Source organism: Pseudonaja textilis, chromosome 3, assembly GCF_049901715.1.
Source record: "Pseudonaja textilis isolate UNSWEBS1 chromosome 3, rPseTex1.2, whole genome shotgun sequence".
NCBI classification, from domain to species: Eukaryota; Metazoa; Chordata; class Lepidosauria; order Squamata; family Elapidae; genus Pseudonaja; species Pseudonaja textilis.
The window spans coordinates 94,698,490-94,716,884 of record NC_141992.1 but is presented as its reverse complement, the minus strand read 5'-3'; the positions used below and the strand labels follow the sequence as shown (position 1 = coordinate 94,716,884).

Below are 18,395 nucleotides of genomic sequence, written 5' to 3'. Positions count from 1 at the left end.
CATCAGGACATTCGATAGCAGTATGGGAAAATCAGAAAGCAGGCAAACACATTGAGATCCTTGTGCTTATATTCTTTATAATGTTGACTTGTTCTATGCTTTTTCATAAATTATTTATGGCTGTCAAGAACAAAGAAAAAAATATCCATGATCTTCAGGTTTTGTCAGCTAAATGTGAGAGGCAATTGCTTCTAGGATGTGATTAAGAAAAATGTTTCCCAAAAATTACAAATATCAAAAAGATGCTATGCTTCTAAACATCTAAAAATATGTTTTTCCTCCTAAAGGTCCTGTAATGAGAGTGCTGGTTTCTATTCTGAGTCCTATTTATTGGATAACAGCCAAGGAAATTGGAGCAGCTGTGAATGGCTTTTCACTCACCAGTGCAATTTTCAAGCGGGAAACACAAGTAGAATTTGCGACTGGTTAGTAAAACTAGGATACAGGTATTTCTTTTGCATAAGATCCAAAACATTTTCTTTTAGAAGTGTTTGTAATTAATTTGTATGAGTCCATGAAGAAGTGAACTTACAGAATGAACCCAATGGCAGTAACACCTTGATAGCCCAATGTGGCTTTGTAGTTTCCAAACAACAAATGTATACAAAATCTGTACACTAAGAGAAACTATGTTTTAAAATATGCATATTAAAATGTACAATAAAATGTGTGCAGCTTTTAATTCATGGTTTTAAAAAAGAATCCACAAACTAGTATGAAAAGTATGAAACAATTACAATAAAGTGGAAATTGTTAGATTTGTGCAAATTGTCAAGAGGCAGAAAGACATTAATAGCTGCCTCTCATTTGTTTAATGTTTTAATAAATATGATGGTGGTAGTTTTGGGTAGAAGCCATTCTGTAATCATTAGCAAATACGTATCTAAAGAAATTCATTTTTACAGATATTTAGTTCTAGACTAAATAGTTCATGTCAATTCATTTCACACTTAAGGTGTCTTATGAAAATATACCCCAGGCTCACATCATTCACTCATCAGTACTATTGTTGAAATTCATAGGGGAGCTAGTACGAATGAATCATGTTGCCCGTGGTTTGGATTCAGATGGTTCTTTACTCTTGGATGTTGTCATCAGTGGCCATATACCACAGCTACAGTCAACAGATGATGTTCATGTAAAAGTAAGTCAAGACATCACTGCAATCATAAGTATAAATTAAGATTCTTTGCTATATATAGTATTCAGCCATATTCAACCATCACACACACACACACACACACCACACACACACACACATTCAGATAATTGTCTAAAATGTCTTAGAATCACTGCCAAAAACTGATCAGGCAACAAAATATTGTGTTTAGAAATGCCAAATCATGCATTTAATGAAAATTATTTAATGAATATAATGCATAATAAACATTCTTTTATATGGTGGATTGCTTCCATTCTAAAGATATGCCTACATTGGTGCTTCTCTTTATCAGTTGCTTTATCTAGCAGCCATTGAGTCTCTCTCATCCTATAAAGTCTATTTGTTTCTTATTTACTGATGAAGTTTACTTCTAGAGAAAAAGATGTTTCAGAGGTTATGCATGAATGGATTTTGGTGCACATAACTTTTATTTTAGATATTATTCTAAAATAGGTACTGTATTAAAACTCTGAACCTGCAGAGTAGTGGGTTCAAAACTTCTTCTCCCAGAATCCCCCTGGGCCTTCATACTGGGCCCCTCTGGGCCCCACCTTTTCCTTTGAATAGCAAACTTGATAATTCCTTCTGTTACCACCAATCCTTTTGGGGAATGGGACATCTCACTTGGCATCCCTTCCCTAATTCTGATGTGTATGAGAGATACAGTAGTCATTCCTAGGGCTGCTTTTTTGGCAATTAAAAAAAATAAAACTGAAAAATTGGACCTAGTTTCCATGGTGACACCTTCAGTATTGCATTATTGGGAGGCTGTGGGTTTTAGCCCTTTCTTACGCTTGAGGATTCAGAATTGTTTTTAATTTCAAATATTAAAACCCAAACACTGAGTGTTGAAGAAATAAATTATCTAGTTCTGTACATCACAATGATACAACACATAACTTATTTAAAAAGAAAACATTCAAGAAATTGTAATGAAAAACATTGATGTATGCATTCTAAAAATCATGAACACAGCCTGAAGTACACTTCTGTAATTTGCACAGATAAATAAGAACATGAGATAGAGTGTAGTGCTAAAGTCTCAAAAATCAGAAATGAAATCTAGTTAGGGTGAAGGTTCATTCTCCAAGCTTATGGATTTCTAGTACATCTAGTACACTAGTACAATATTTCTCTCTGAACCTTATGCCTATTTCTATAGAAATAGTAACCTCCTGAATCAAATGTTCATCTACTTCAATTATATGGCTCTTTTTAGCCTTGAAGAGATCCTGCATTAATCAGAAGTTTTGTGGATGTTGTGTGGATGATAAAAGCCCTTTGCCATTCTCTTTCCTTAGGTTTCTTCCAAGTTCTGTTCTTAATTTTTTAAAATTACCTATACTTCTTTATTTCCAGCAGAGGGAGGTGCTGAAGTATCTGACTCCTCATGTGACCAAGAACATTTCTGCCTTCTGGAGATGTGGTTTAATAGTCTAGCACAGGGGTAGTCAAGCTTTTTATACCTACCGCCCACTTTTGTATCTGTTAGTAGTAAAATTTTCTCTAACCGCCCACCGGTTCCACGGTAATGGTGATTTATAAAGTAGGGGACAAAACCCCTATCACCCACCATGAAAGCTGGAACGCCCACTAGTGGATGGTAGGGACCAGGTTGACTACCACTGGTCTAGCACAAAGAACTGGTTACTGTCCAAACAAGAACCAACCAGTGGGAATAAATAAATCACTGGTGTCATATTATGTTGCTGGAACACTGGCTCCTGTGAAACGATAAATAAATCTTCGAGAATTGTTTTGGGGCTTGGGTGTCAAAGCACCAGATAGTGTTCTTTCTTCTTTTTAAAGAAAATATACATGTTCCTTATTGTAGGTCATCTTCTGCTTATTGATTTCCCTCAAGGTGGTGCTGATTCTTTTTCCTTAGTTTATCTTTTTGTCAATGTTCCATCGCAGGACAATAAGAGCAAAGAAACTGGATATTTTCAAATGTAAAGACAAATTTGGTGACTATCTGGACTAATCCCTGCTTTCTTGGCAAGTTATCCCCCGCCCCACACACACACACAAGTGGTTTTGCCCTTGCCTACTTCCTCAGAAGGCGAGAATGTGGCTGGCCCAAAGTCACCCAGCTGGCTTTGTGCGTAAGAAAGGGCTAAAACCCACAGCCTCCCAATTTTTAGCCTGGTGCCTTAAAGTTCATTTCTAGTTTATTCCAAAAGCCAGAAGTAAACATGGAACTTTGGCTTTTGCCATTAATTCCTGCACTAAGCATAAAGCACTGATGTCATTCCTTTGGAAAACAAGTAATTGGTATCAAGACCAATTTCACCAATTTATTAAACCATATATCTACATAAGTATCATTTGAAATTTTAGATAGCAATTCTTCTTTAACTGTAAATGATTGTGAATTTTTGCATGCTGAATAAGGAGAATTCTGTTTGCAGTTTCTTCAGTTTAAAGCTGTGATGTTCATTCTAGGATTATACAGAAGATTACATTCAAACAGGCCCTGGTCATCTGTATGCTTACTCCACTCGGCTTTTTAGCGTAGATGGCGTCAGTTTACCATACACTTGGAACCATACTATTACTTACGATCAAAATCTTGGGAAAATGCCTTTCCTGGTTGAAACACTTCAAGCCTCTTCTATTAAAACAGAATACAACACACATGAAGAAGCTCTGACTTTTAAAATAGCTGCCTCCATTATAAAAGGTATGAATTTTGAGGAAGGTAGTTACACACTTTATATTTATTTTTAAAAAATATGTTTTGTCCTTTTCCTTCTTTATAATTTAGGTCAGATCACATGTAAAAAAGTCAGTAAAATGAAGGCATCTATATGCTAAAGTTTAATATAATTATATTTATCTAAATAAGGACCAAGTCAAATAAAAAAACCTTTGTAATGGTTGCACACAGACTTAGAAATGTTTGTCAGTAATCATGCACTCATAAAAGTTTTATTATCTTACCTTTTGCTTATTTTGTAAATAATTTTTTTTCAAGATACAACCATCCTTTGAGAAGTTATGACCTAATCCATCCTGGCAATTTTGGTTACATCTGAGCAATTGAGTACCAACATGATGTGATGGGGTGATGTTCTTTTCTTATAGTCACCTTGAATACAAATGTTATTTTGGACTTATTTTTTAAAGTGTGATTCATAGAGATACATCATGTACTTTTTGGGTAAATATTTTAGTTCTGAATAGAAACTTTTTGAACTAAGATGCACAGCAAGTCTATTAAGGGCTCCCATAATAGAAAAAAAATGAAATTCCACTAGCCCAACTGACTTCTCAACAGAGAATTTACAACATAAATTTGGTAACCTTGATAGACAGCAGTTTAGCCTCTAATGAAATACCTCCAGTAAAGAAGAACCTGTCATTTTTCACTGCAATCTGCTCCATTGTCAAGAACTGTTTTGTCATTATGATTACAGTAGTTAAAATCTGTTTCCAAGCCATTTCATCCATCAGTTCTATTTCTTACCCCAGGAATAATAAAAAAAGTGCCTTCCATCTTTGAAGTGGCTGTCTTCTGAAAGATAAGAGTAATAACTTGTATCAATCTGATTAGCCATTCCCTTCTTCCACAGGAGATCACAGCAACCAGTGCCCTAATGGGTTTAGTTTGGATTCTTCTGGTCCTTACTGTTCAGGTGAGAGAATCCACGAATCTGACCATTGCCAAAATTGCAGTACACCATATATTCTCCTTCCTCTTTCATGGACTGTTTTTCCCCCTTTCAGTTATCAAAACAAAAAGATAGTAAAGTACTGTTGGTATAAATGTCCTTCCAGATGTTTATTTACTTTTTTTTAAGGGTTATTTTCAGTGGTGGAAAAATCCAAAATTGCCTGAGGAAATAAACTGGCAGGTATACCTGAAATTCTGAAACTAGCTTTTATGATGTGCTTTAGAATATAACATGTTATTTTAAATAAAACCGAATTTAAGGTTTTTGTCTTTTCTGCTTGGTAATGAGTGAATTCAAACAGCATATAATAGTTCCTGGCTTCTTTTCCTTACTATTATTGTAAGGCTGCTAGCATTGTGGGGATTTCTTCTTGTGGGGAATAGAATCTGGGGATGTGAAAGATAAAGCCTTTAGCAGACTCCATGCAGCTGTTGGGCTACAGATTGTACTCTTAAGTACTTAGCTATCTGTTAATTATTCTGTTTTTCCCTATTAGATGAAGATGAGTGTACAACTCAGAAACCATGTTCCCATATATGTCACAATGTTGTAGGAACCTATTACTGCTCCTGTCCCAAGGGTCTTACTATATCAGCAGATGGAAGAGCATGTCAAGGTAAGCATCATTTTCTGAAAATCTCTTGGAAGGCAATCAGTGTCCCTGAAATCTCTCCCTAGGAGAGACCAAGGAGGGTGAGACCATAACTTCACTAGTCCAGTTCTACCTCATGAGCAATTATTTGTGGCTGGCAGTTTTTCTTAATTAGGGAATTGGGGACTCAAACAACAATGAAGATTAAAGGAGCCATAGATTGAAAAAGAATAAAATGGCTTATCTCTAAGCCCAGAGGGTAGCACAATAGCTGATAAGCTGCAATATATTTTTTGGATTATGCCCTTTTGGGCTTCTTCTGTATACTATCTTTTCCTGAGAAAATGAATGCTGCTTCTTCCATGATGATATATTGAAATATGTCTATGCTTCAACCGAGCCTGTATTGCCATTTGAACTATATTATACTTTTGTATTGCTATTTAATGCAGATATTGATGAGTGTACCTTAGGGAGGCATTCATGCTTGGCTGGCCAAGATTGTGAGAACATTATTGGCTCATATCACTGTGTGGTTCAATGTGGGATTGGTTTTAGAAGAACACCAGATGGATTGAACTGCCAAGGTATGGAAATGACTATATACACCAAGCACTTTCATTAAAGTGTAATGCTTCATTAAATAATACTTTCATGGGGATAAATTGTTCCCTAGAATAGTAAGGTATTTTTTTATAATTTCCAAGTAACCAATATTATTAATAGTCTTCCATTCAGATGAGCTAGGGATAATATATGCAGGTAACTTTCTGATTTCAATCACGCGTCTTCAACTTGTGCCTTATTAACTGCATTGAACTGATCTTTCAGCAATCATTACATTACATAGCATCATTCCCATGGGACATTTCTGGCCTTCAATTTCAAAGCATTTACTGTTGGGGCTGCCATCCATGAATAAGCTACTACTTAGGAAAAGTTTTAGGCTAATGATTATGTCCCTGAGGCACAAACATGATTCAGTAATTGAATTTTATACCATTCATAGCATTGTCTCATTTCCAACTCACAGCTGAGGGGGTTTAAGGTTGTTTTTAGAAAAATAGTATTTTTTCTCTTTTTCCACTAAAAGTTTGGCTATGGACATCATCTAGCATATTCCAACAATAATGTGGTTGCTGATGAGGCCAGGGAACAGGATCTGCACAGCTTCTGTTGGCCACTTTAGACGAGAGGCAGGTTCTGGAGAACTGGTAGCGGAAATTTTGAGTAGTTTAGAAAACCGGCAAATGCCACCTCTGACTGGAGATTGTACAGTATCCTTCCCCTGCCACACCCACCAAGTTACACCCACAGAACCAGTAGTAAAAAAAATTGAATCCCACCGCTGCTTTAGACTGTTGTGAGTCTGCCCTCTACCCTCCATTCAGAGATGGATTTTGGCCTCAGCCAGAGGACAGACTAGACATCTAATGTCTTCTATGGCCTAACTAGCACTGTTTGAAGTGGATTACTACTTCCATCCCCAGATTTAATGCATGAGTGTGCTAATCCTATTAATTATGAGAAGGAGCAGAGCCTGGGGTTGGAGTCAAAAGAGGAATCAGACTGAAGTCATTATGTTCCTACAAGTGATCCCAGTCCAGTCTCCCCCTTGAATTTTATTGATTATAATCTAGTACCCATTTAATACAGATCATCAGTTGGCTAGATCTTGTCTATAACTTTAAGGAATAAATCTTATTAACTGCAACTTAGCATATGGTCCTAATTCTTCTTACCTGACAATTAATCTGAAAAGAAAGTTTTGCCACCTTCAAATTGGTTTCCTTTGGTTACCAAAGATCATTCATCAGTTCCCCCCTGCCTTCTTCTAACATATAATGTATTATATAACAGGTATGGGCCAAGCATTGATGACTTTGATGGTGTTTTCACTATTCAAAGTTGACTTTAATAATTTTCTTATTCTTTATATTCATTTTTACTAATAACATTTTAACTCATCCATGCTTGACCATTATAAGACCATTATAAGAAAGGTAGGATATAGTCAATTAAAAGATAAAAGGTATATCAAAATCTAAAACAATGATAATTTTTAAAAAGCTAAAAAATTAAATACAAAGGATATATAACAAAAGTCTAAAAAATCTAATAGGAGGAGTAGGAGCATTAAAGAGATGTAGAAGAGTATAAAGTTGTATGTGACCGATTATATCTATCAAATTACAGAACACTCTAGTGCAGTGGTGTCAAACTCAAGGCCTGTGGGCTGGTTGTGGACTGTGGGTGCTTAAATCTGGCCCATGGGGCCAGCTGGGAAATAGCAAAGAACTGGCCCACAGTGCCTCTCGCAGCCAATATGGGGCATATGGGTGGTGTGTGGCCCCCACATGGCCTGTTTTTGGCCTTGAGGGCCTCCTGCAGCTCTTTGCCAGCCAAAACAAAGCCAGCAAAGTGTTGCAGGAGTCTGCTTAGACCAAAAATAGGGTGAGGGGGGCACACGTCCTCTCCCATACCTTGTTTTAGCCAGAAGGGTGCTGTAGGAGGTGTCCATTCTGTCTTCGTGGGGGAGAACTACAATTCTGATCCAACCCTTGAAGAGATCCAGTTTGACACTCCTGTTGTAGTGTGATGAACTTCTTGTTTACGGCCCAGTCCATTTTCTGATGGGTTTTAAGAGCTGTTGCACAGAGCCTGGAAATATTACATGTTCTAGAGGGGTTTGGAATCTGAAAGTAGGAGGGAGGCATAGAATTTTGAAGCCCTGATATTTGTGCAATAATGATAAGCTGGGGATTATACATATCTGTCTGTAATACAGGCACTGGAGAAGCAGATGCTCAGTTGCTTTTGTGTGTCCAGAGACACGGGGTCATTGACTCCTTGGATAAGGAGTTTTCCTGCAATATACATAGAGGAGTAAAAAAAATGGCAAACCTGTGCAACCACAAAGAAATACAAAGATATATACTTTTTATGATGTAATAAACCTAGAGGCAGAGTAGAAGTCATCTTTCCTTCCTTCTGGGTTTTGGAAAACTGGAAAACTGCCAAGTAGTTTTCTAGCATTGTAAAGTTTGATGCAAAGAAATGGGTCAAAATGTTTTTATTATTATTCAACAGATGTAAATGAATGCCAAGAGTCTCACCGTTGTCATCAACATTGCTTCAACACCATTGGAAGCTTCCACTGTGGATGTGATCCAGGCTATCAGCTGAAAGGCAGAAAATGCATGGGTACAAATTTTACATAATCCAAAGTGGGACTGGAATGGCTTTTCACTTGTGTGTGAATACTTTACCCAACATAACCAAATATACTTGTATACAGTGGATTCTGAGCAATTTATTTCCATGCTTTTTGTAGTGTAGTTTTTCAGTGCGTTGATGTAGTCATTATTCCTGAGCTTGCAGTCTGCATGTCTTAAATAAAATAAGTATTTCGGAAAATTCATGACGTACATATACCTATTTCCTTTTCTCTTCAAGATCAGTTTACCTATAAAACAGTAGATGTGATTCAGTGATGAATGGGTCATTTTAGACATAGAAGCCCTGAGAGATGTCCTACTAGCAGCCTTGAACTTTCCAGTTATTCTGCTCCATTCAGATATTGAGAATGTCAGCTGATGTGATTCTCCATTCCCTTTTCCACAATAAGGGGAAAAATCTCTATTCTCCTAATGTGGCTCGTTCCAATAGCATTGTCCACTGCTTGCAGATTAGATGCTATCTCTCTCTCTCCTGTTTTGGAGGAGATGGAAAGATTGTCCTTTGAACAAATGAGGCAACAGTGAAATTTAATTATTTGATTTCATCTTGCTTTTCTGTTTTTGTTTTAAAAAGATGTGAATGAATGCAGACAAAATGTATGCAGACCTGACCAATTATGCAAGAATACACGAGGTGGCTATAAATGCATTGATTTGTGTCCAAGTGGAATGACCAAAGCAGAAAATGGAACATGTATAGGTTTGTACATTTATTTATCATATTATTTTTAGGGTATAACAGAGAACAAGCTATTTCGGTTATCTCTCCCTCTTTCTCTCAAATTTGTGAATGATAGTCATGGATCATTGATATTACCAAATATAATCATGAATATTACATGAACCTGTAATGGTCACAAAAAAAATCTAGATTCTCTAATACCTTTTTCAACTAACACATTTAATTGAAAGACCTTAGCCTTCATGTGTTGCAGCTTACTTCATCATATCAGTATAGCCACTCTCTATATATCTGATGAAGTGATCTGCAGCTCACAAAAATCAAAGCCTTTAAATAAAATGTGTTAACCAGGAAAAAAAAATCAGTTTTCTGACTTTTAGCTGTCATAGGCTCTCTTCCATGTTATTCCTCATTTCCTGCTGGTAAAAAATATTCTGACATTACTTTTTAAGAATATAAGCAGTTTTAAGAAAACGAGCAGATTCAAGATAATTCACACTTTCCTTAGAAGGCATCTGGTACTAATTTGACTAACATATAAAGTCCTTTTCCATGAAATGGGAAGCCATATAAATGTGATTAATAAATAAATATTTTTAACTAACACGTAAATATTTCAAAACTGAAGTATGATGAAAAAAGCAGTCAAGGAAGGTTTACAACCCTGTAGGTATTTATTCTTATCAAGAAAAGGACACATTTTCTTTTTCCTAATGCAAGATGTTGTCTTCCTCATCAGATGTTGATGAATGCAGAGATGGTACTCACCAATGCCGATACAACCAGATATGTGAAAACTCAAAAGGAAGTTATCGGTGTGTGTGCCCAAGAGGCTACCGATACCAGGGAGTTGGAAGACCCTGTGTGGGTAAGTCAGAATCTGGAATTGTATAAACTTTAAGGCTATCTATAGATAAGAATTTGAATGGCAAATCATGATTTGGAGCATGTGAACCTGGGAAAGCCTTTAATAAGTTCATATGATGTGTGTTGTCCTCTTGTGCTCCAGATTACATTATTTATTGATTGATTGACTGATTGATTGAATTTATATTGCCGCCTATTTACACATGGCGACTCAAGGTGCCTTGCAGACTATAAAACCACATTTAAAACAATAAAAACTAACAAAATAATCAAATAAATTAATATAGTACAGTATAACAAAATCACCCCCCACCTCCCACCCCCTGCCCCAGTGACAGGAGATCACATGAGCCATTTAATGGGCTCCATCCTGCTCCATGGAGAAGGCCCTTCTTCTGGGTTCCACCAGGTGTATCTCCCTCGGGGATGGGACCTGCAACATTCTCTGCTGCCCCGCTCTGAGGGTCGGGTAGATGTGACCGGCAAGAGATGGTCCTTCAGATAACCTATTCAAATTCAAATTATGCTATTTGAATTTGAATTATTTTCAGAACCCTAATAAATATGAATAATATTCTTTTGCATATCATCTGCTATTGGTAGCTGCCTATGAAGCTCAAGGTGCTATTCTTCTTGAAATTAATACCATAGTTTCCAGAGGATTGGGTTTTTAAGACTTTTACTGTGGGAAAAAAGCCCATCAACTTCTAATTTCATGCATGGTTGCAGAAAAATCCAAGGAAATGTAACTATTCACATTTACCTGGGTCATATTCCTCCCCACAAATGGGCATAATGGAGCAGAAATGGGATTCTCTGTCCTATAAATGGTCCCTACTTTTAACAGGCATTCATATTTCCTGTCTGTATAGGAAAAAGCTGACTTTAATACTCCCTTTAAAGCTCATGTGCTTTAAACATTGTCAGTGACCTATATTGCAATCTTAGTAAGAAAATAAACAGAAAATAATTTAAGCATGAGACATCTTTAACAGAAAAGTGAAATGCTTTCTTTAAAGTTCTCTACAGATTCAAGTGTGGTACATTTATATATTTCAATTCATTGTCATTCAAAAGATTCTATATTTTAGAATGCATATTGGTCCAAATTTCCTTTGATGTTGTGCCCAGGTAAATTTAGACAGGATCATAATCCTTGTCTTGCATGAGAGAACACTTGAATATCATTGCAGGAGCCTTGCAACTATTTAAAGATTAAGATAATACTGAAAAATTCAAGTTCAAGAAAAAGCAAGGCCTCTATTTTGTTCATTGTATGCAGAGATCACTTAATTTGCCATAAAAGTGTGCATGTTTAGCTAGGGTGATCACATGGTTTTCATCAAATGTTGCACAAGAAGATTAATGCATGTACTGTCTATGTTTAGTGGTTTTAGAATCACAGTTGTAATTTCAGCATTTTCCTCAGACTGATGAGTTTTTATGTTTTGTTTTTGTTTATGTGTGTTTTTCTCCTTCCCCTTGTCACATGGTGTGTTGCTTTGGAATCATGTCCCATGAGCAGACATTAATGAATGTGAACAAGTGCCTAAACCTTGTGCGTATCAGTGTGCCAACATCCCCGGCAGCTTCAAGTGTATCTGTCCTCCTGGACAACATTTATTAGGCGATGGCAAATCTTGCGCTGGATTGGAGAGGTTCCCAAATTATGGCACCTATTACAATAGCTATAATTATGTTCAGTTCTCCCCCATGAGAGACAACTATCGACCTCAACAATATATCAGGCACTCCTCCAATCTCTACAGCTCCTACTCAGAGTATAGGAACAGCAGAATTCCCATCGCCAGGAGTAGAAGAAATGTTAGAGTGCCTTGCCCTGAAGGCTATGAGGCAAGAAATAACAAATGTATAGGTAAATGTCACACCTGTATATGTGTGTATATGTATGTACTGTATATGTCTGTACATATGATGCATATTCTTTCTTTTTTGCTGCTCATTCCACCAACAAAGGCAGGTTGTTTTTTCATTGTTAGAGTTCATCTTTAAAGCCTTAAAGGCCTGTCTAGATGAATGAATGTATTTCTTCATTTATTCCTGCCCAATTAGAAAGATACTTTCAAAGGTTCTTCATTGGATGCAGTGGCCAAAAATGAATACAACAAGAAGCTGATTATTTTCTCCAAACTGTGCAATGCTGTTGATACATCCAGGATCTTCATTGCTTAAAATTATACCCAAAACTAAGAGCTTCTTCTTTCAAAATACTATTATTGGAGAATTTTAAAATGTATATGTTAGCTTAAGAAAGTAAAAGTAATCTCTTAACTGCAGCTGGGTTCTGGAAACTCTTAAGGTAAGCAACATGGTTGCTAAGTGAAACATCATATCACCACAATGACTTAGGACATCACTTCTTCTGCTGTGGTCATTAAAGAAGTCAAACATGGTCATTAAGTGAAATGTCACATGACCATGACTTGCAATTTCATTCTTGGCTTTTCCCTTGATTCTACTAATTAGAATCCAGCTATAAAGTGTGTGAGAATAATGATCACATGACCACAGGGCATGGAGATGGTTGTAAACACTTGCCAGTTGTGAAGCACTTGAATCTCAGTCATGTGACCACAGGGTTGCCATGTTAAGTGTGAGGACTGCTCACAAAGTTACTTTTCTGGTGCGTTGTAACTTTGAACAGCTGCTAAACAGTACAATTGTTAGGTGAAATCTGCATGGTTTTGCTCTGTTAGTTTTGTATCTATAACTGATTCTGAAGACTCTTTACTATAGTGAGAATGAAAAAAGAAGGAGGAAATGGAAGGAGGAGTTGCTTAAAAAAAGCAAATGCACCAAGAGATTCAAACATGGGATTTGTTCATTTTCAATGCAGCCATTAAGAACAATGATTTTAACATGTGGTACAATTGCCACAAACAAATGTAAAAATTAGGCTGATAACTCTTTCTTCCATCTCATTAAGAGTTTTTAAAACATGTCAAAGTAACATTTTATGATCAAATTAAAAGATATTTTAAGATATTCCTAGCAGTTGCATCTTTTCCCCCTTATTCAAAGGAAGATGAAGGGATCCATTTCCGCTCAACATGCCAGGATTTTTTTTTTGGTTCATTGGATTGGAACCCATGCAGTCCTTAAAAGAAGTTTAAAAAACACTAAGGGCATGAGCTGATTGGTACTTTTTCATGTGAGTAAAAGCACATTTGCCCAATATTTAAAATGTGTAGGTGCCAGAGCACCCATATCCTGGACTATTGGATCTTAACCTGTGATCCACGGATCCCTGGGAGAAGGCGCAATGTTGTCACAATCTTGAAGAAATGTTATGATTTAAATTTTGAGTTAAATCTTGGGGAATCCATGGTTATGGTCCATTTGGCCACAAAAGGCTCTTAAAGGAGGTCCTTGCTGAAGAAATGGTTGTGAACCACTGTCCTTCATGAAAGACTAAATAAAAGCAAGCTGGATTACCCTGATGCTTCAGGTCATATTCTTCTGTTTTATAGCAGTTTTGTTTCTTCCCCAAAGTTCCCAAATCTATGATGAATAGTGTGGTCTGATCTTCTGAGTGAAAGATGCTAAGCTTATTGAGACTGTGAAGGAGGCCTTTTTACTCAGTGAGGGATTTCCCCTAGGGAGTTATATTTTACACTCCTGGCTCCTAAAAGACAGAAGTAAGTTGGGTGGTAATGATTCTGTCCTCCTGTGCCAGCCTTCAGATCGGTGTTGACTGAATCTCAGGCTTTGAGTCTTCTCACTTCTTCAGACATACTATGGTGCTGACAGACATTTTTACAACTAGCAGTTATCAACTTTACATTCTCTTTTCTTTCTGTTTTGAAGGACTGGACAAGAGGCTCCTTGTCTAATAGTTGAAAGGACTTCAAAAATAGCTTTATATGTCAACCTCAGAAACTTTAATTGTGGCAGGATTCTTCAGACTTGCTAAACTGCATTTTCTAAGAAAAAAATAGTCTAAATACAGCAATAATCTAGTTGTATATGTCTGTGTCTGTGTGTTGGAATTTAACATTTGGAATCCTGCCTTAAGTGAGCTTTCCTCTCTTAGCCTGTCACTTTACATAACATCTTCATGTTTGGGCTTTTTTCTTTAACATTTTTGCAGACATTGATGAATGTGAGAACAGAGGTGTATGTCAGCATGAATGCAGGAATACCTTAGGGAGTTACCAGTGTTTTTGCCCATCAGGTTACCGAATCATGCCCAATGGAAAAACATGTCAAGGTAAGAAAATGTTTTGACAGAGGGGAAGAATTAAAGCACAAGAATTTAAATTCATCAATATAGTTCATCAGTGCCTTAGAAATATGTTTCAGTTGATATTATGATAGATAGCAAATATCTTAATGCATTAATTGTTTCAATAATGGCCTTCATTCATGTGAGAGTTTACCAAGAGTTGTCTTTAATGTAGGGCAGGGCTCTTATCAGCTCATACTGAAGAGTATTAAGCTAATTAGTCACTAAGAATATAGATGTAGGGGGCACGATGGGTCAGTAGTTAAAGATGCTGAGCTTATCAACTCTAAAGTTGGCAGCCTGAATTCTGAGACCCGAGCCCTGCATGACAGAGTGAGCTCCTGTTACTTGCCTCAGCTCCTGCCCACCTAGCATTTGAAAGCAGGCAAATGCTAGTAGATAAATAGGTACCACTTTGGTGAGAAGGTCACAACTTTCTGTGCACATTGGTATATCATGCTAGCCACATGATCATAGAAATGTTTTCAGACAATGCTGGCTAAGAGAAAGAGATGAGCACTGCTCCCTAGTGTCGGGCACAACTGGGCAAGGGAAAGCTTTATCTTTATCTTTAAGAATATAGTTAATAAGGAAAGGGAACAACTCCTTATAGGAGCATGAATAAGATGACTGCAATGAATCGCAATTTTGGGACAAAGTGTTTTCATTTTTTTAAAAATGTATAACTCTTTGGGATCTCCAGTAGAGTCTGTCACAAAATCATAGCAAGACAAGGGGAAAAGGAAATGAGTGTCCACTTGGAATTAAAATTTGTAACAGTTAGCTTTCTCTCTCTCTCTCTTCTTTTAATCTTATGTTTTAATATATTTGGTGGAAAGCAAATCGCTCCAATGGAAAGAAGATATTTATTTTATTTTATTTATTCATATGCATATTTTATAAAATATTCCTTAGTATGCATGACAATGATGGTTCTGTGTTATTCCCTATTGGTGCTATTTATCTGGGATGCAAAGTAAAAAAAAAAAATTGAAATCAATGAATGGTCTATCTGAAATTGCTATCCCTTTTGAATCATATCAGATGTAGATGAATGCCTTGAACAGAACATCTACTGTGGACCAAACCACATGTGTTTTAACATGAAAGGAAGCTATCAGTGTACAGAAACTCCTTGCCCTCCAAACTACCAACGAGATCGTCTTTCTGGGTATGCTTTATCATCATCTCTCTGTTTTTCCCAGGTGTTCTTTGCATTTGGTAATTCAGTAGAGCATCACACACACACACACACACACACACACACACACACACACACACACACAGAGTTACACACTGTCCTCATCTATCATGCACAATTGGAACCAACAACTCGATCTTTAAACAAAATGGTCAATAAGGGATACTGCAACAGTGCTTATATTCAACTTGCCATTGCTTTACAGACCTGAAAAGATCACAAATGCAAGGATTTACAAGTTACTTTTTTAAAAAAAATCACTGTTGTTACTGTGAAGGGTTGGTTAAAGAAGTAACAACTAAGCAAGGGATACTGGTAACCTTGAAATGCCAACTGTATTAAGTGCTGTTTAATGTTAATTTAACAATCTACTTAAAAAGTCTCTCAGTTTGGGTAAGCTGAATGTGATGACTTAAAATATACATTTATTTTAATTTACACATATACATTCCTATCACATTGTTCCATTTCCAGATAAACATGTAGTGCAAAATGGAATAAGAAAGAGTAAACTGAGTACAACACAATAATGCTTCTTCTTCCAAAATGTTCTCACTTCAATTTCATCACAAATCAGACTTACTAGAGGCAATGTATCTCCATTGCTTTTCCACATGTATATTTGCATACATTTTTATTTAAGCCATGTTTTGAAACAGGCAAAACTGTTTAAAGCTGATACTTACTTGCCAACATTTTTGTTCATTTATTTCTATATAAAGAATCAACAGAATCACCTAACTATATTATGGGTCCAATCAATCCAGGGATGATCTGAATTTTACAACCGTGGATAAGATTTGATGAAGTAAGGTAAAGAATAGTAGAAATTGATTAGATTACTTCTACACTAATACACACAACTATTTCTTTTCAGATCGTGCCTCAAGAACTGTCCAGCCAATGACTTGGAATGTGCTTTGAGCCCTTATGCCTTGGAATACAAACTTGTCTCTCTCCCATTTGGGATTGCTGCCAATCAGGATCTAATCCGATTAGTTGCCTACACTGAAGAGGGAGTCATGCACCCAAGGACCAGTTTCCTTATGGTGAATGAGGACATGAGCATCCCCTTTTCACTCAGAGATGAGAACTTGAAAGGGGTGGTGTATACCACGAGGCCTCTGCGAGAGCCAGAGACATATCGGATGAGAGTCAGAGCTCTTTCTTACAGAAGTGATGGAGCCATTGAATATCAGACCACTTTTATAGTCTATATAGCTGTGTCTGCTTATCCTTACTAGCAGAAGCATTGCCCAAAATAATCGAAGTATGTTAACCACTTACATACATCCCACTGGGTGTCCAGAATGACTGCCTCATGAATAAAAAATTGTAGACTGTGCAACTTAGGAGAAAATGGTGCTACGTTTCTTAATTCTGACTGCCAATCTTGTTGCAATAATGCCATCTTGACAAAAATACCTGTAGTCTATGATTATCATTGGAATCTTTACACATGCTTTATTTATTACACTGGAGCAATCACCTCCCAAAGATTGTTCTGCTGACTCTTTGGAACTAGTTAGCGATAGTAATTAGGCAATAATTTAGTGCTAAAAGAATGACATGTAAGGATGTTTTTATTTCTTCCCCAAACATGAAAACAAAATAATGTTCATGATACAGTATGAAAATAAATATGGTGTAGTTGTTGTTGTTGTTTTTACAAAATTACAAATGTTTGCATAATCACAATAGTTTTTATTTAACACTTGGTGGAAAGAGTAACTTTCCTGAACATGACACAATGACAAGATAGTAATTGGTAATAATTGAAATATAGTTTTAAGAAAGGCAAGACAGGTTGTGAGAAACCCAGACAGTTGGTTGGACATAATACACAGCAGCAATAACAGAATTGGAAAGGACCGTAAAGGTCTTCTAGTTCCTGCTCATGCTATACCATTTCTATACAATTGGCCATCCAGTCTCTTCTTAAACGCCTCCATCCAGTGATGGGGCACCTACAACTTCTGAAGGCAAGTCGTTCCACTGGTTGATTGCCCAAGCTGGCAAGTCTCCTTAGTGCAAACAAATAGTAGCCAATTTGTCCTCCAGAGGTGATACATCTATCACACGATTAAAAAATAAAGTTGCAATAAAACCCTAATTCAGGAAACATATTTGCCCTTGCAGTTTATTGGTACTTTATATGGTGTACAAGCTAGGAACAACAGCTAGCTTTTGCAGTAGTTATTTAGAATGGGAAATCTGGTGAAGTGTGCAAAGAAGAGAATTCAATTTTCTTCTTCAAGTGTTGATTAAAGAACTTAAAATTATATTAAAACTTGCTTACCCCAAATATCAAGTTTGGTTTAAAAGTGTTTAGATGTCAAAACACTGTATAAGGTGGTAATAAACTCTGGAAGTGATTTTTGCAAAGATGTATTCTATTTTTATGAAAGTATATGTGTATATAAGTTTACTTGTATGTGTTCTCTATACAATGTAAAGGCCTTTTTTTCTCCTCAAAAAAGAAAAGAAAAACAAGTGTTTTACCAAAGAATTTTGTTTACGCAGTGGTGCTAACCAAACAAAACTTCACTTTCTCTTTTTTACTATTAAATATAGCAAGGTTGTTATAAATTGTTTATTATCCAATGTTTCCTGAGTCTGTTTCATTTTCTAGATTAGTGCTACCAAAAAATGGTTACCAAATTGTGATTATTTTTTCTTGTGCAAGATATTGCACTAATGATATCATTATAAACTTATATATTTGTAAT

At 36.4% G+C, this 18,395-nt stretch overlaps 1 protein-coding gene across 2 annotated transcripts in view; it reads left to right on the top strand.

The window, feature by feature from the left end:
- Positions 1–18,051, top strand: part of HMCN1 (hemicentin 1) — a 253,333-nt gene extending 235,282 nt beyond the window's left edge. Inside the window, exons 95-107 of one of the 2 annotated variants that reach the window (XM_026703203.2) lie at positions 288–425; positions 1,023–1,144; positions 3,608–3,845; positions 4,738–4,800; positions 5,336–5,455; positions 5,884–6,018; positions 8,522–8,635; positions 9,245–9,370; positions 10,092–10,220; positions 11,745–12,095; positions 14,331–14,450; positions 15,510–15,636; positions 16,544–18,051. In XM_026703203.2, the coding sequence (XP_026558988.2) occupies positions 288–425; positions 1,023–1,144; positions 3,608–3,845; positions 4,738–4,800; positions 5,336–5,455; positions 5,884–6,018; positions 8,522–8,635; positions 9,245–9,370; positions 10,092–10,220; positions 11,745–12,095; positions 14,331–14,450; positions 15,510–15,636; positions 16,544–16,910 (2,150 nt within the window). In that variant the 3' untranslated portion in view covers positions 16,911–18,051. The remainder of the gene's footprint in view (positions 1–287; positions 426–1,022; positions 1,145–3,607; positions 3,846–4,737; positions 4,801–5,335; positions 5,456–5,883; positions 6,019–8,521; positions 8,636–9,244; positions 9,371–10,091; positions 10,221–11,744; positions 12,096–14,330; positions 14,451–15,509; positions 15,637–16,543) is intronic. The other variant, XM_087930424.1, reaches the window with a different exon arrangement.
- Positions 18,052–18,395: the final 344 nt, after the last annotated feature.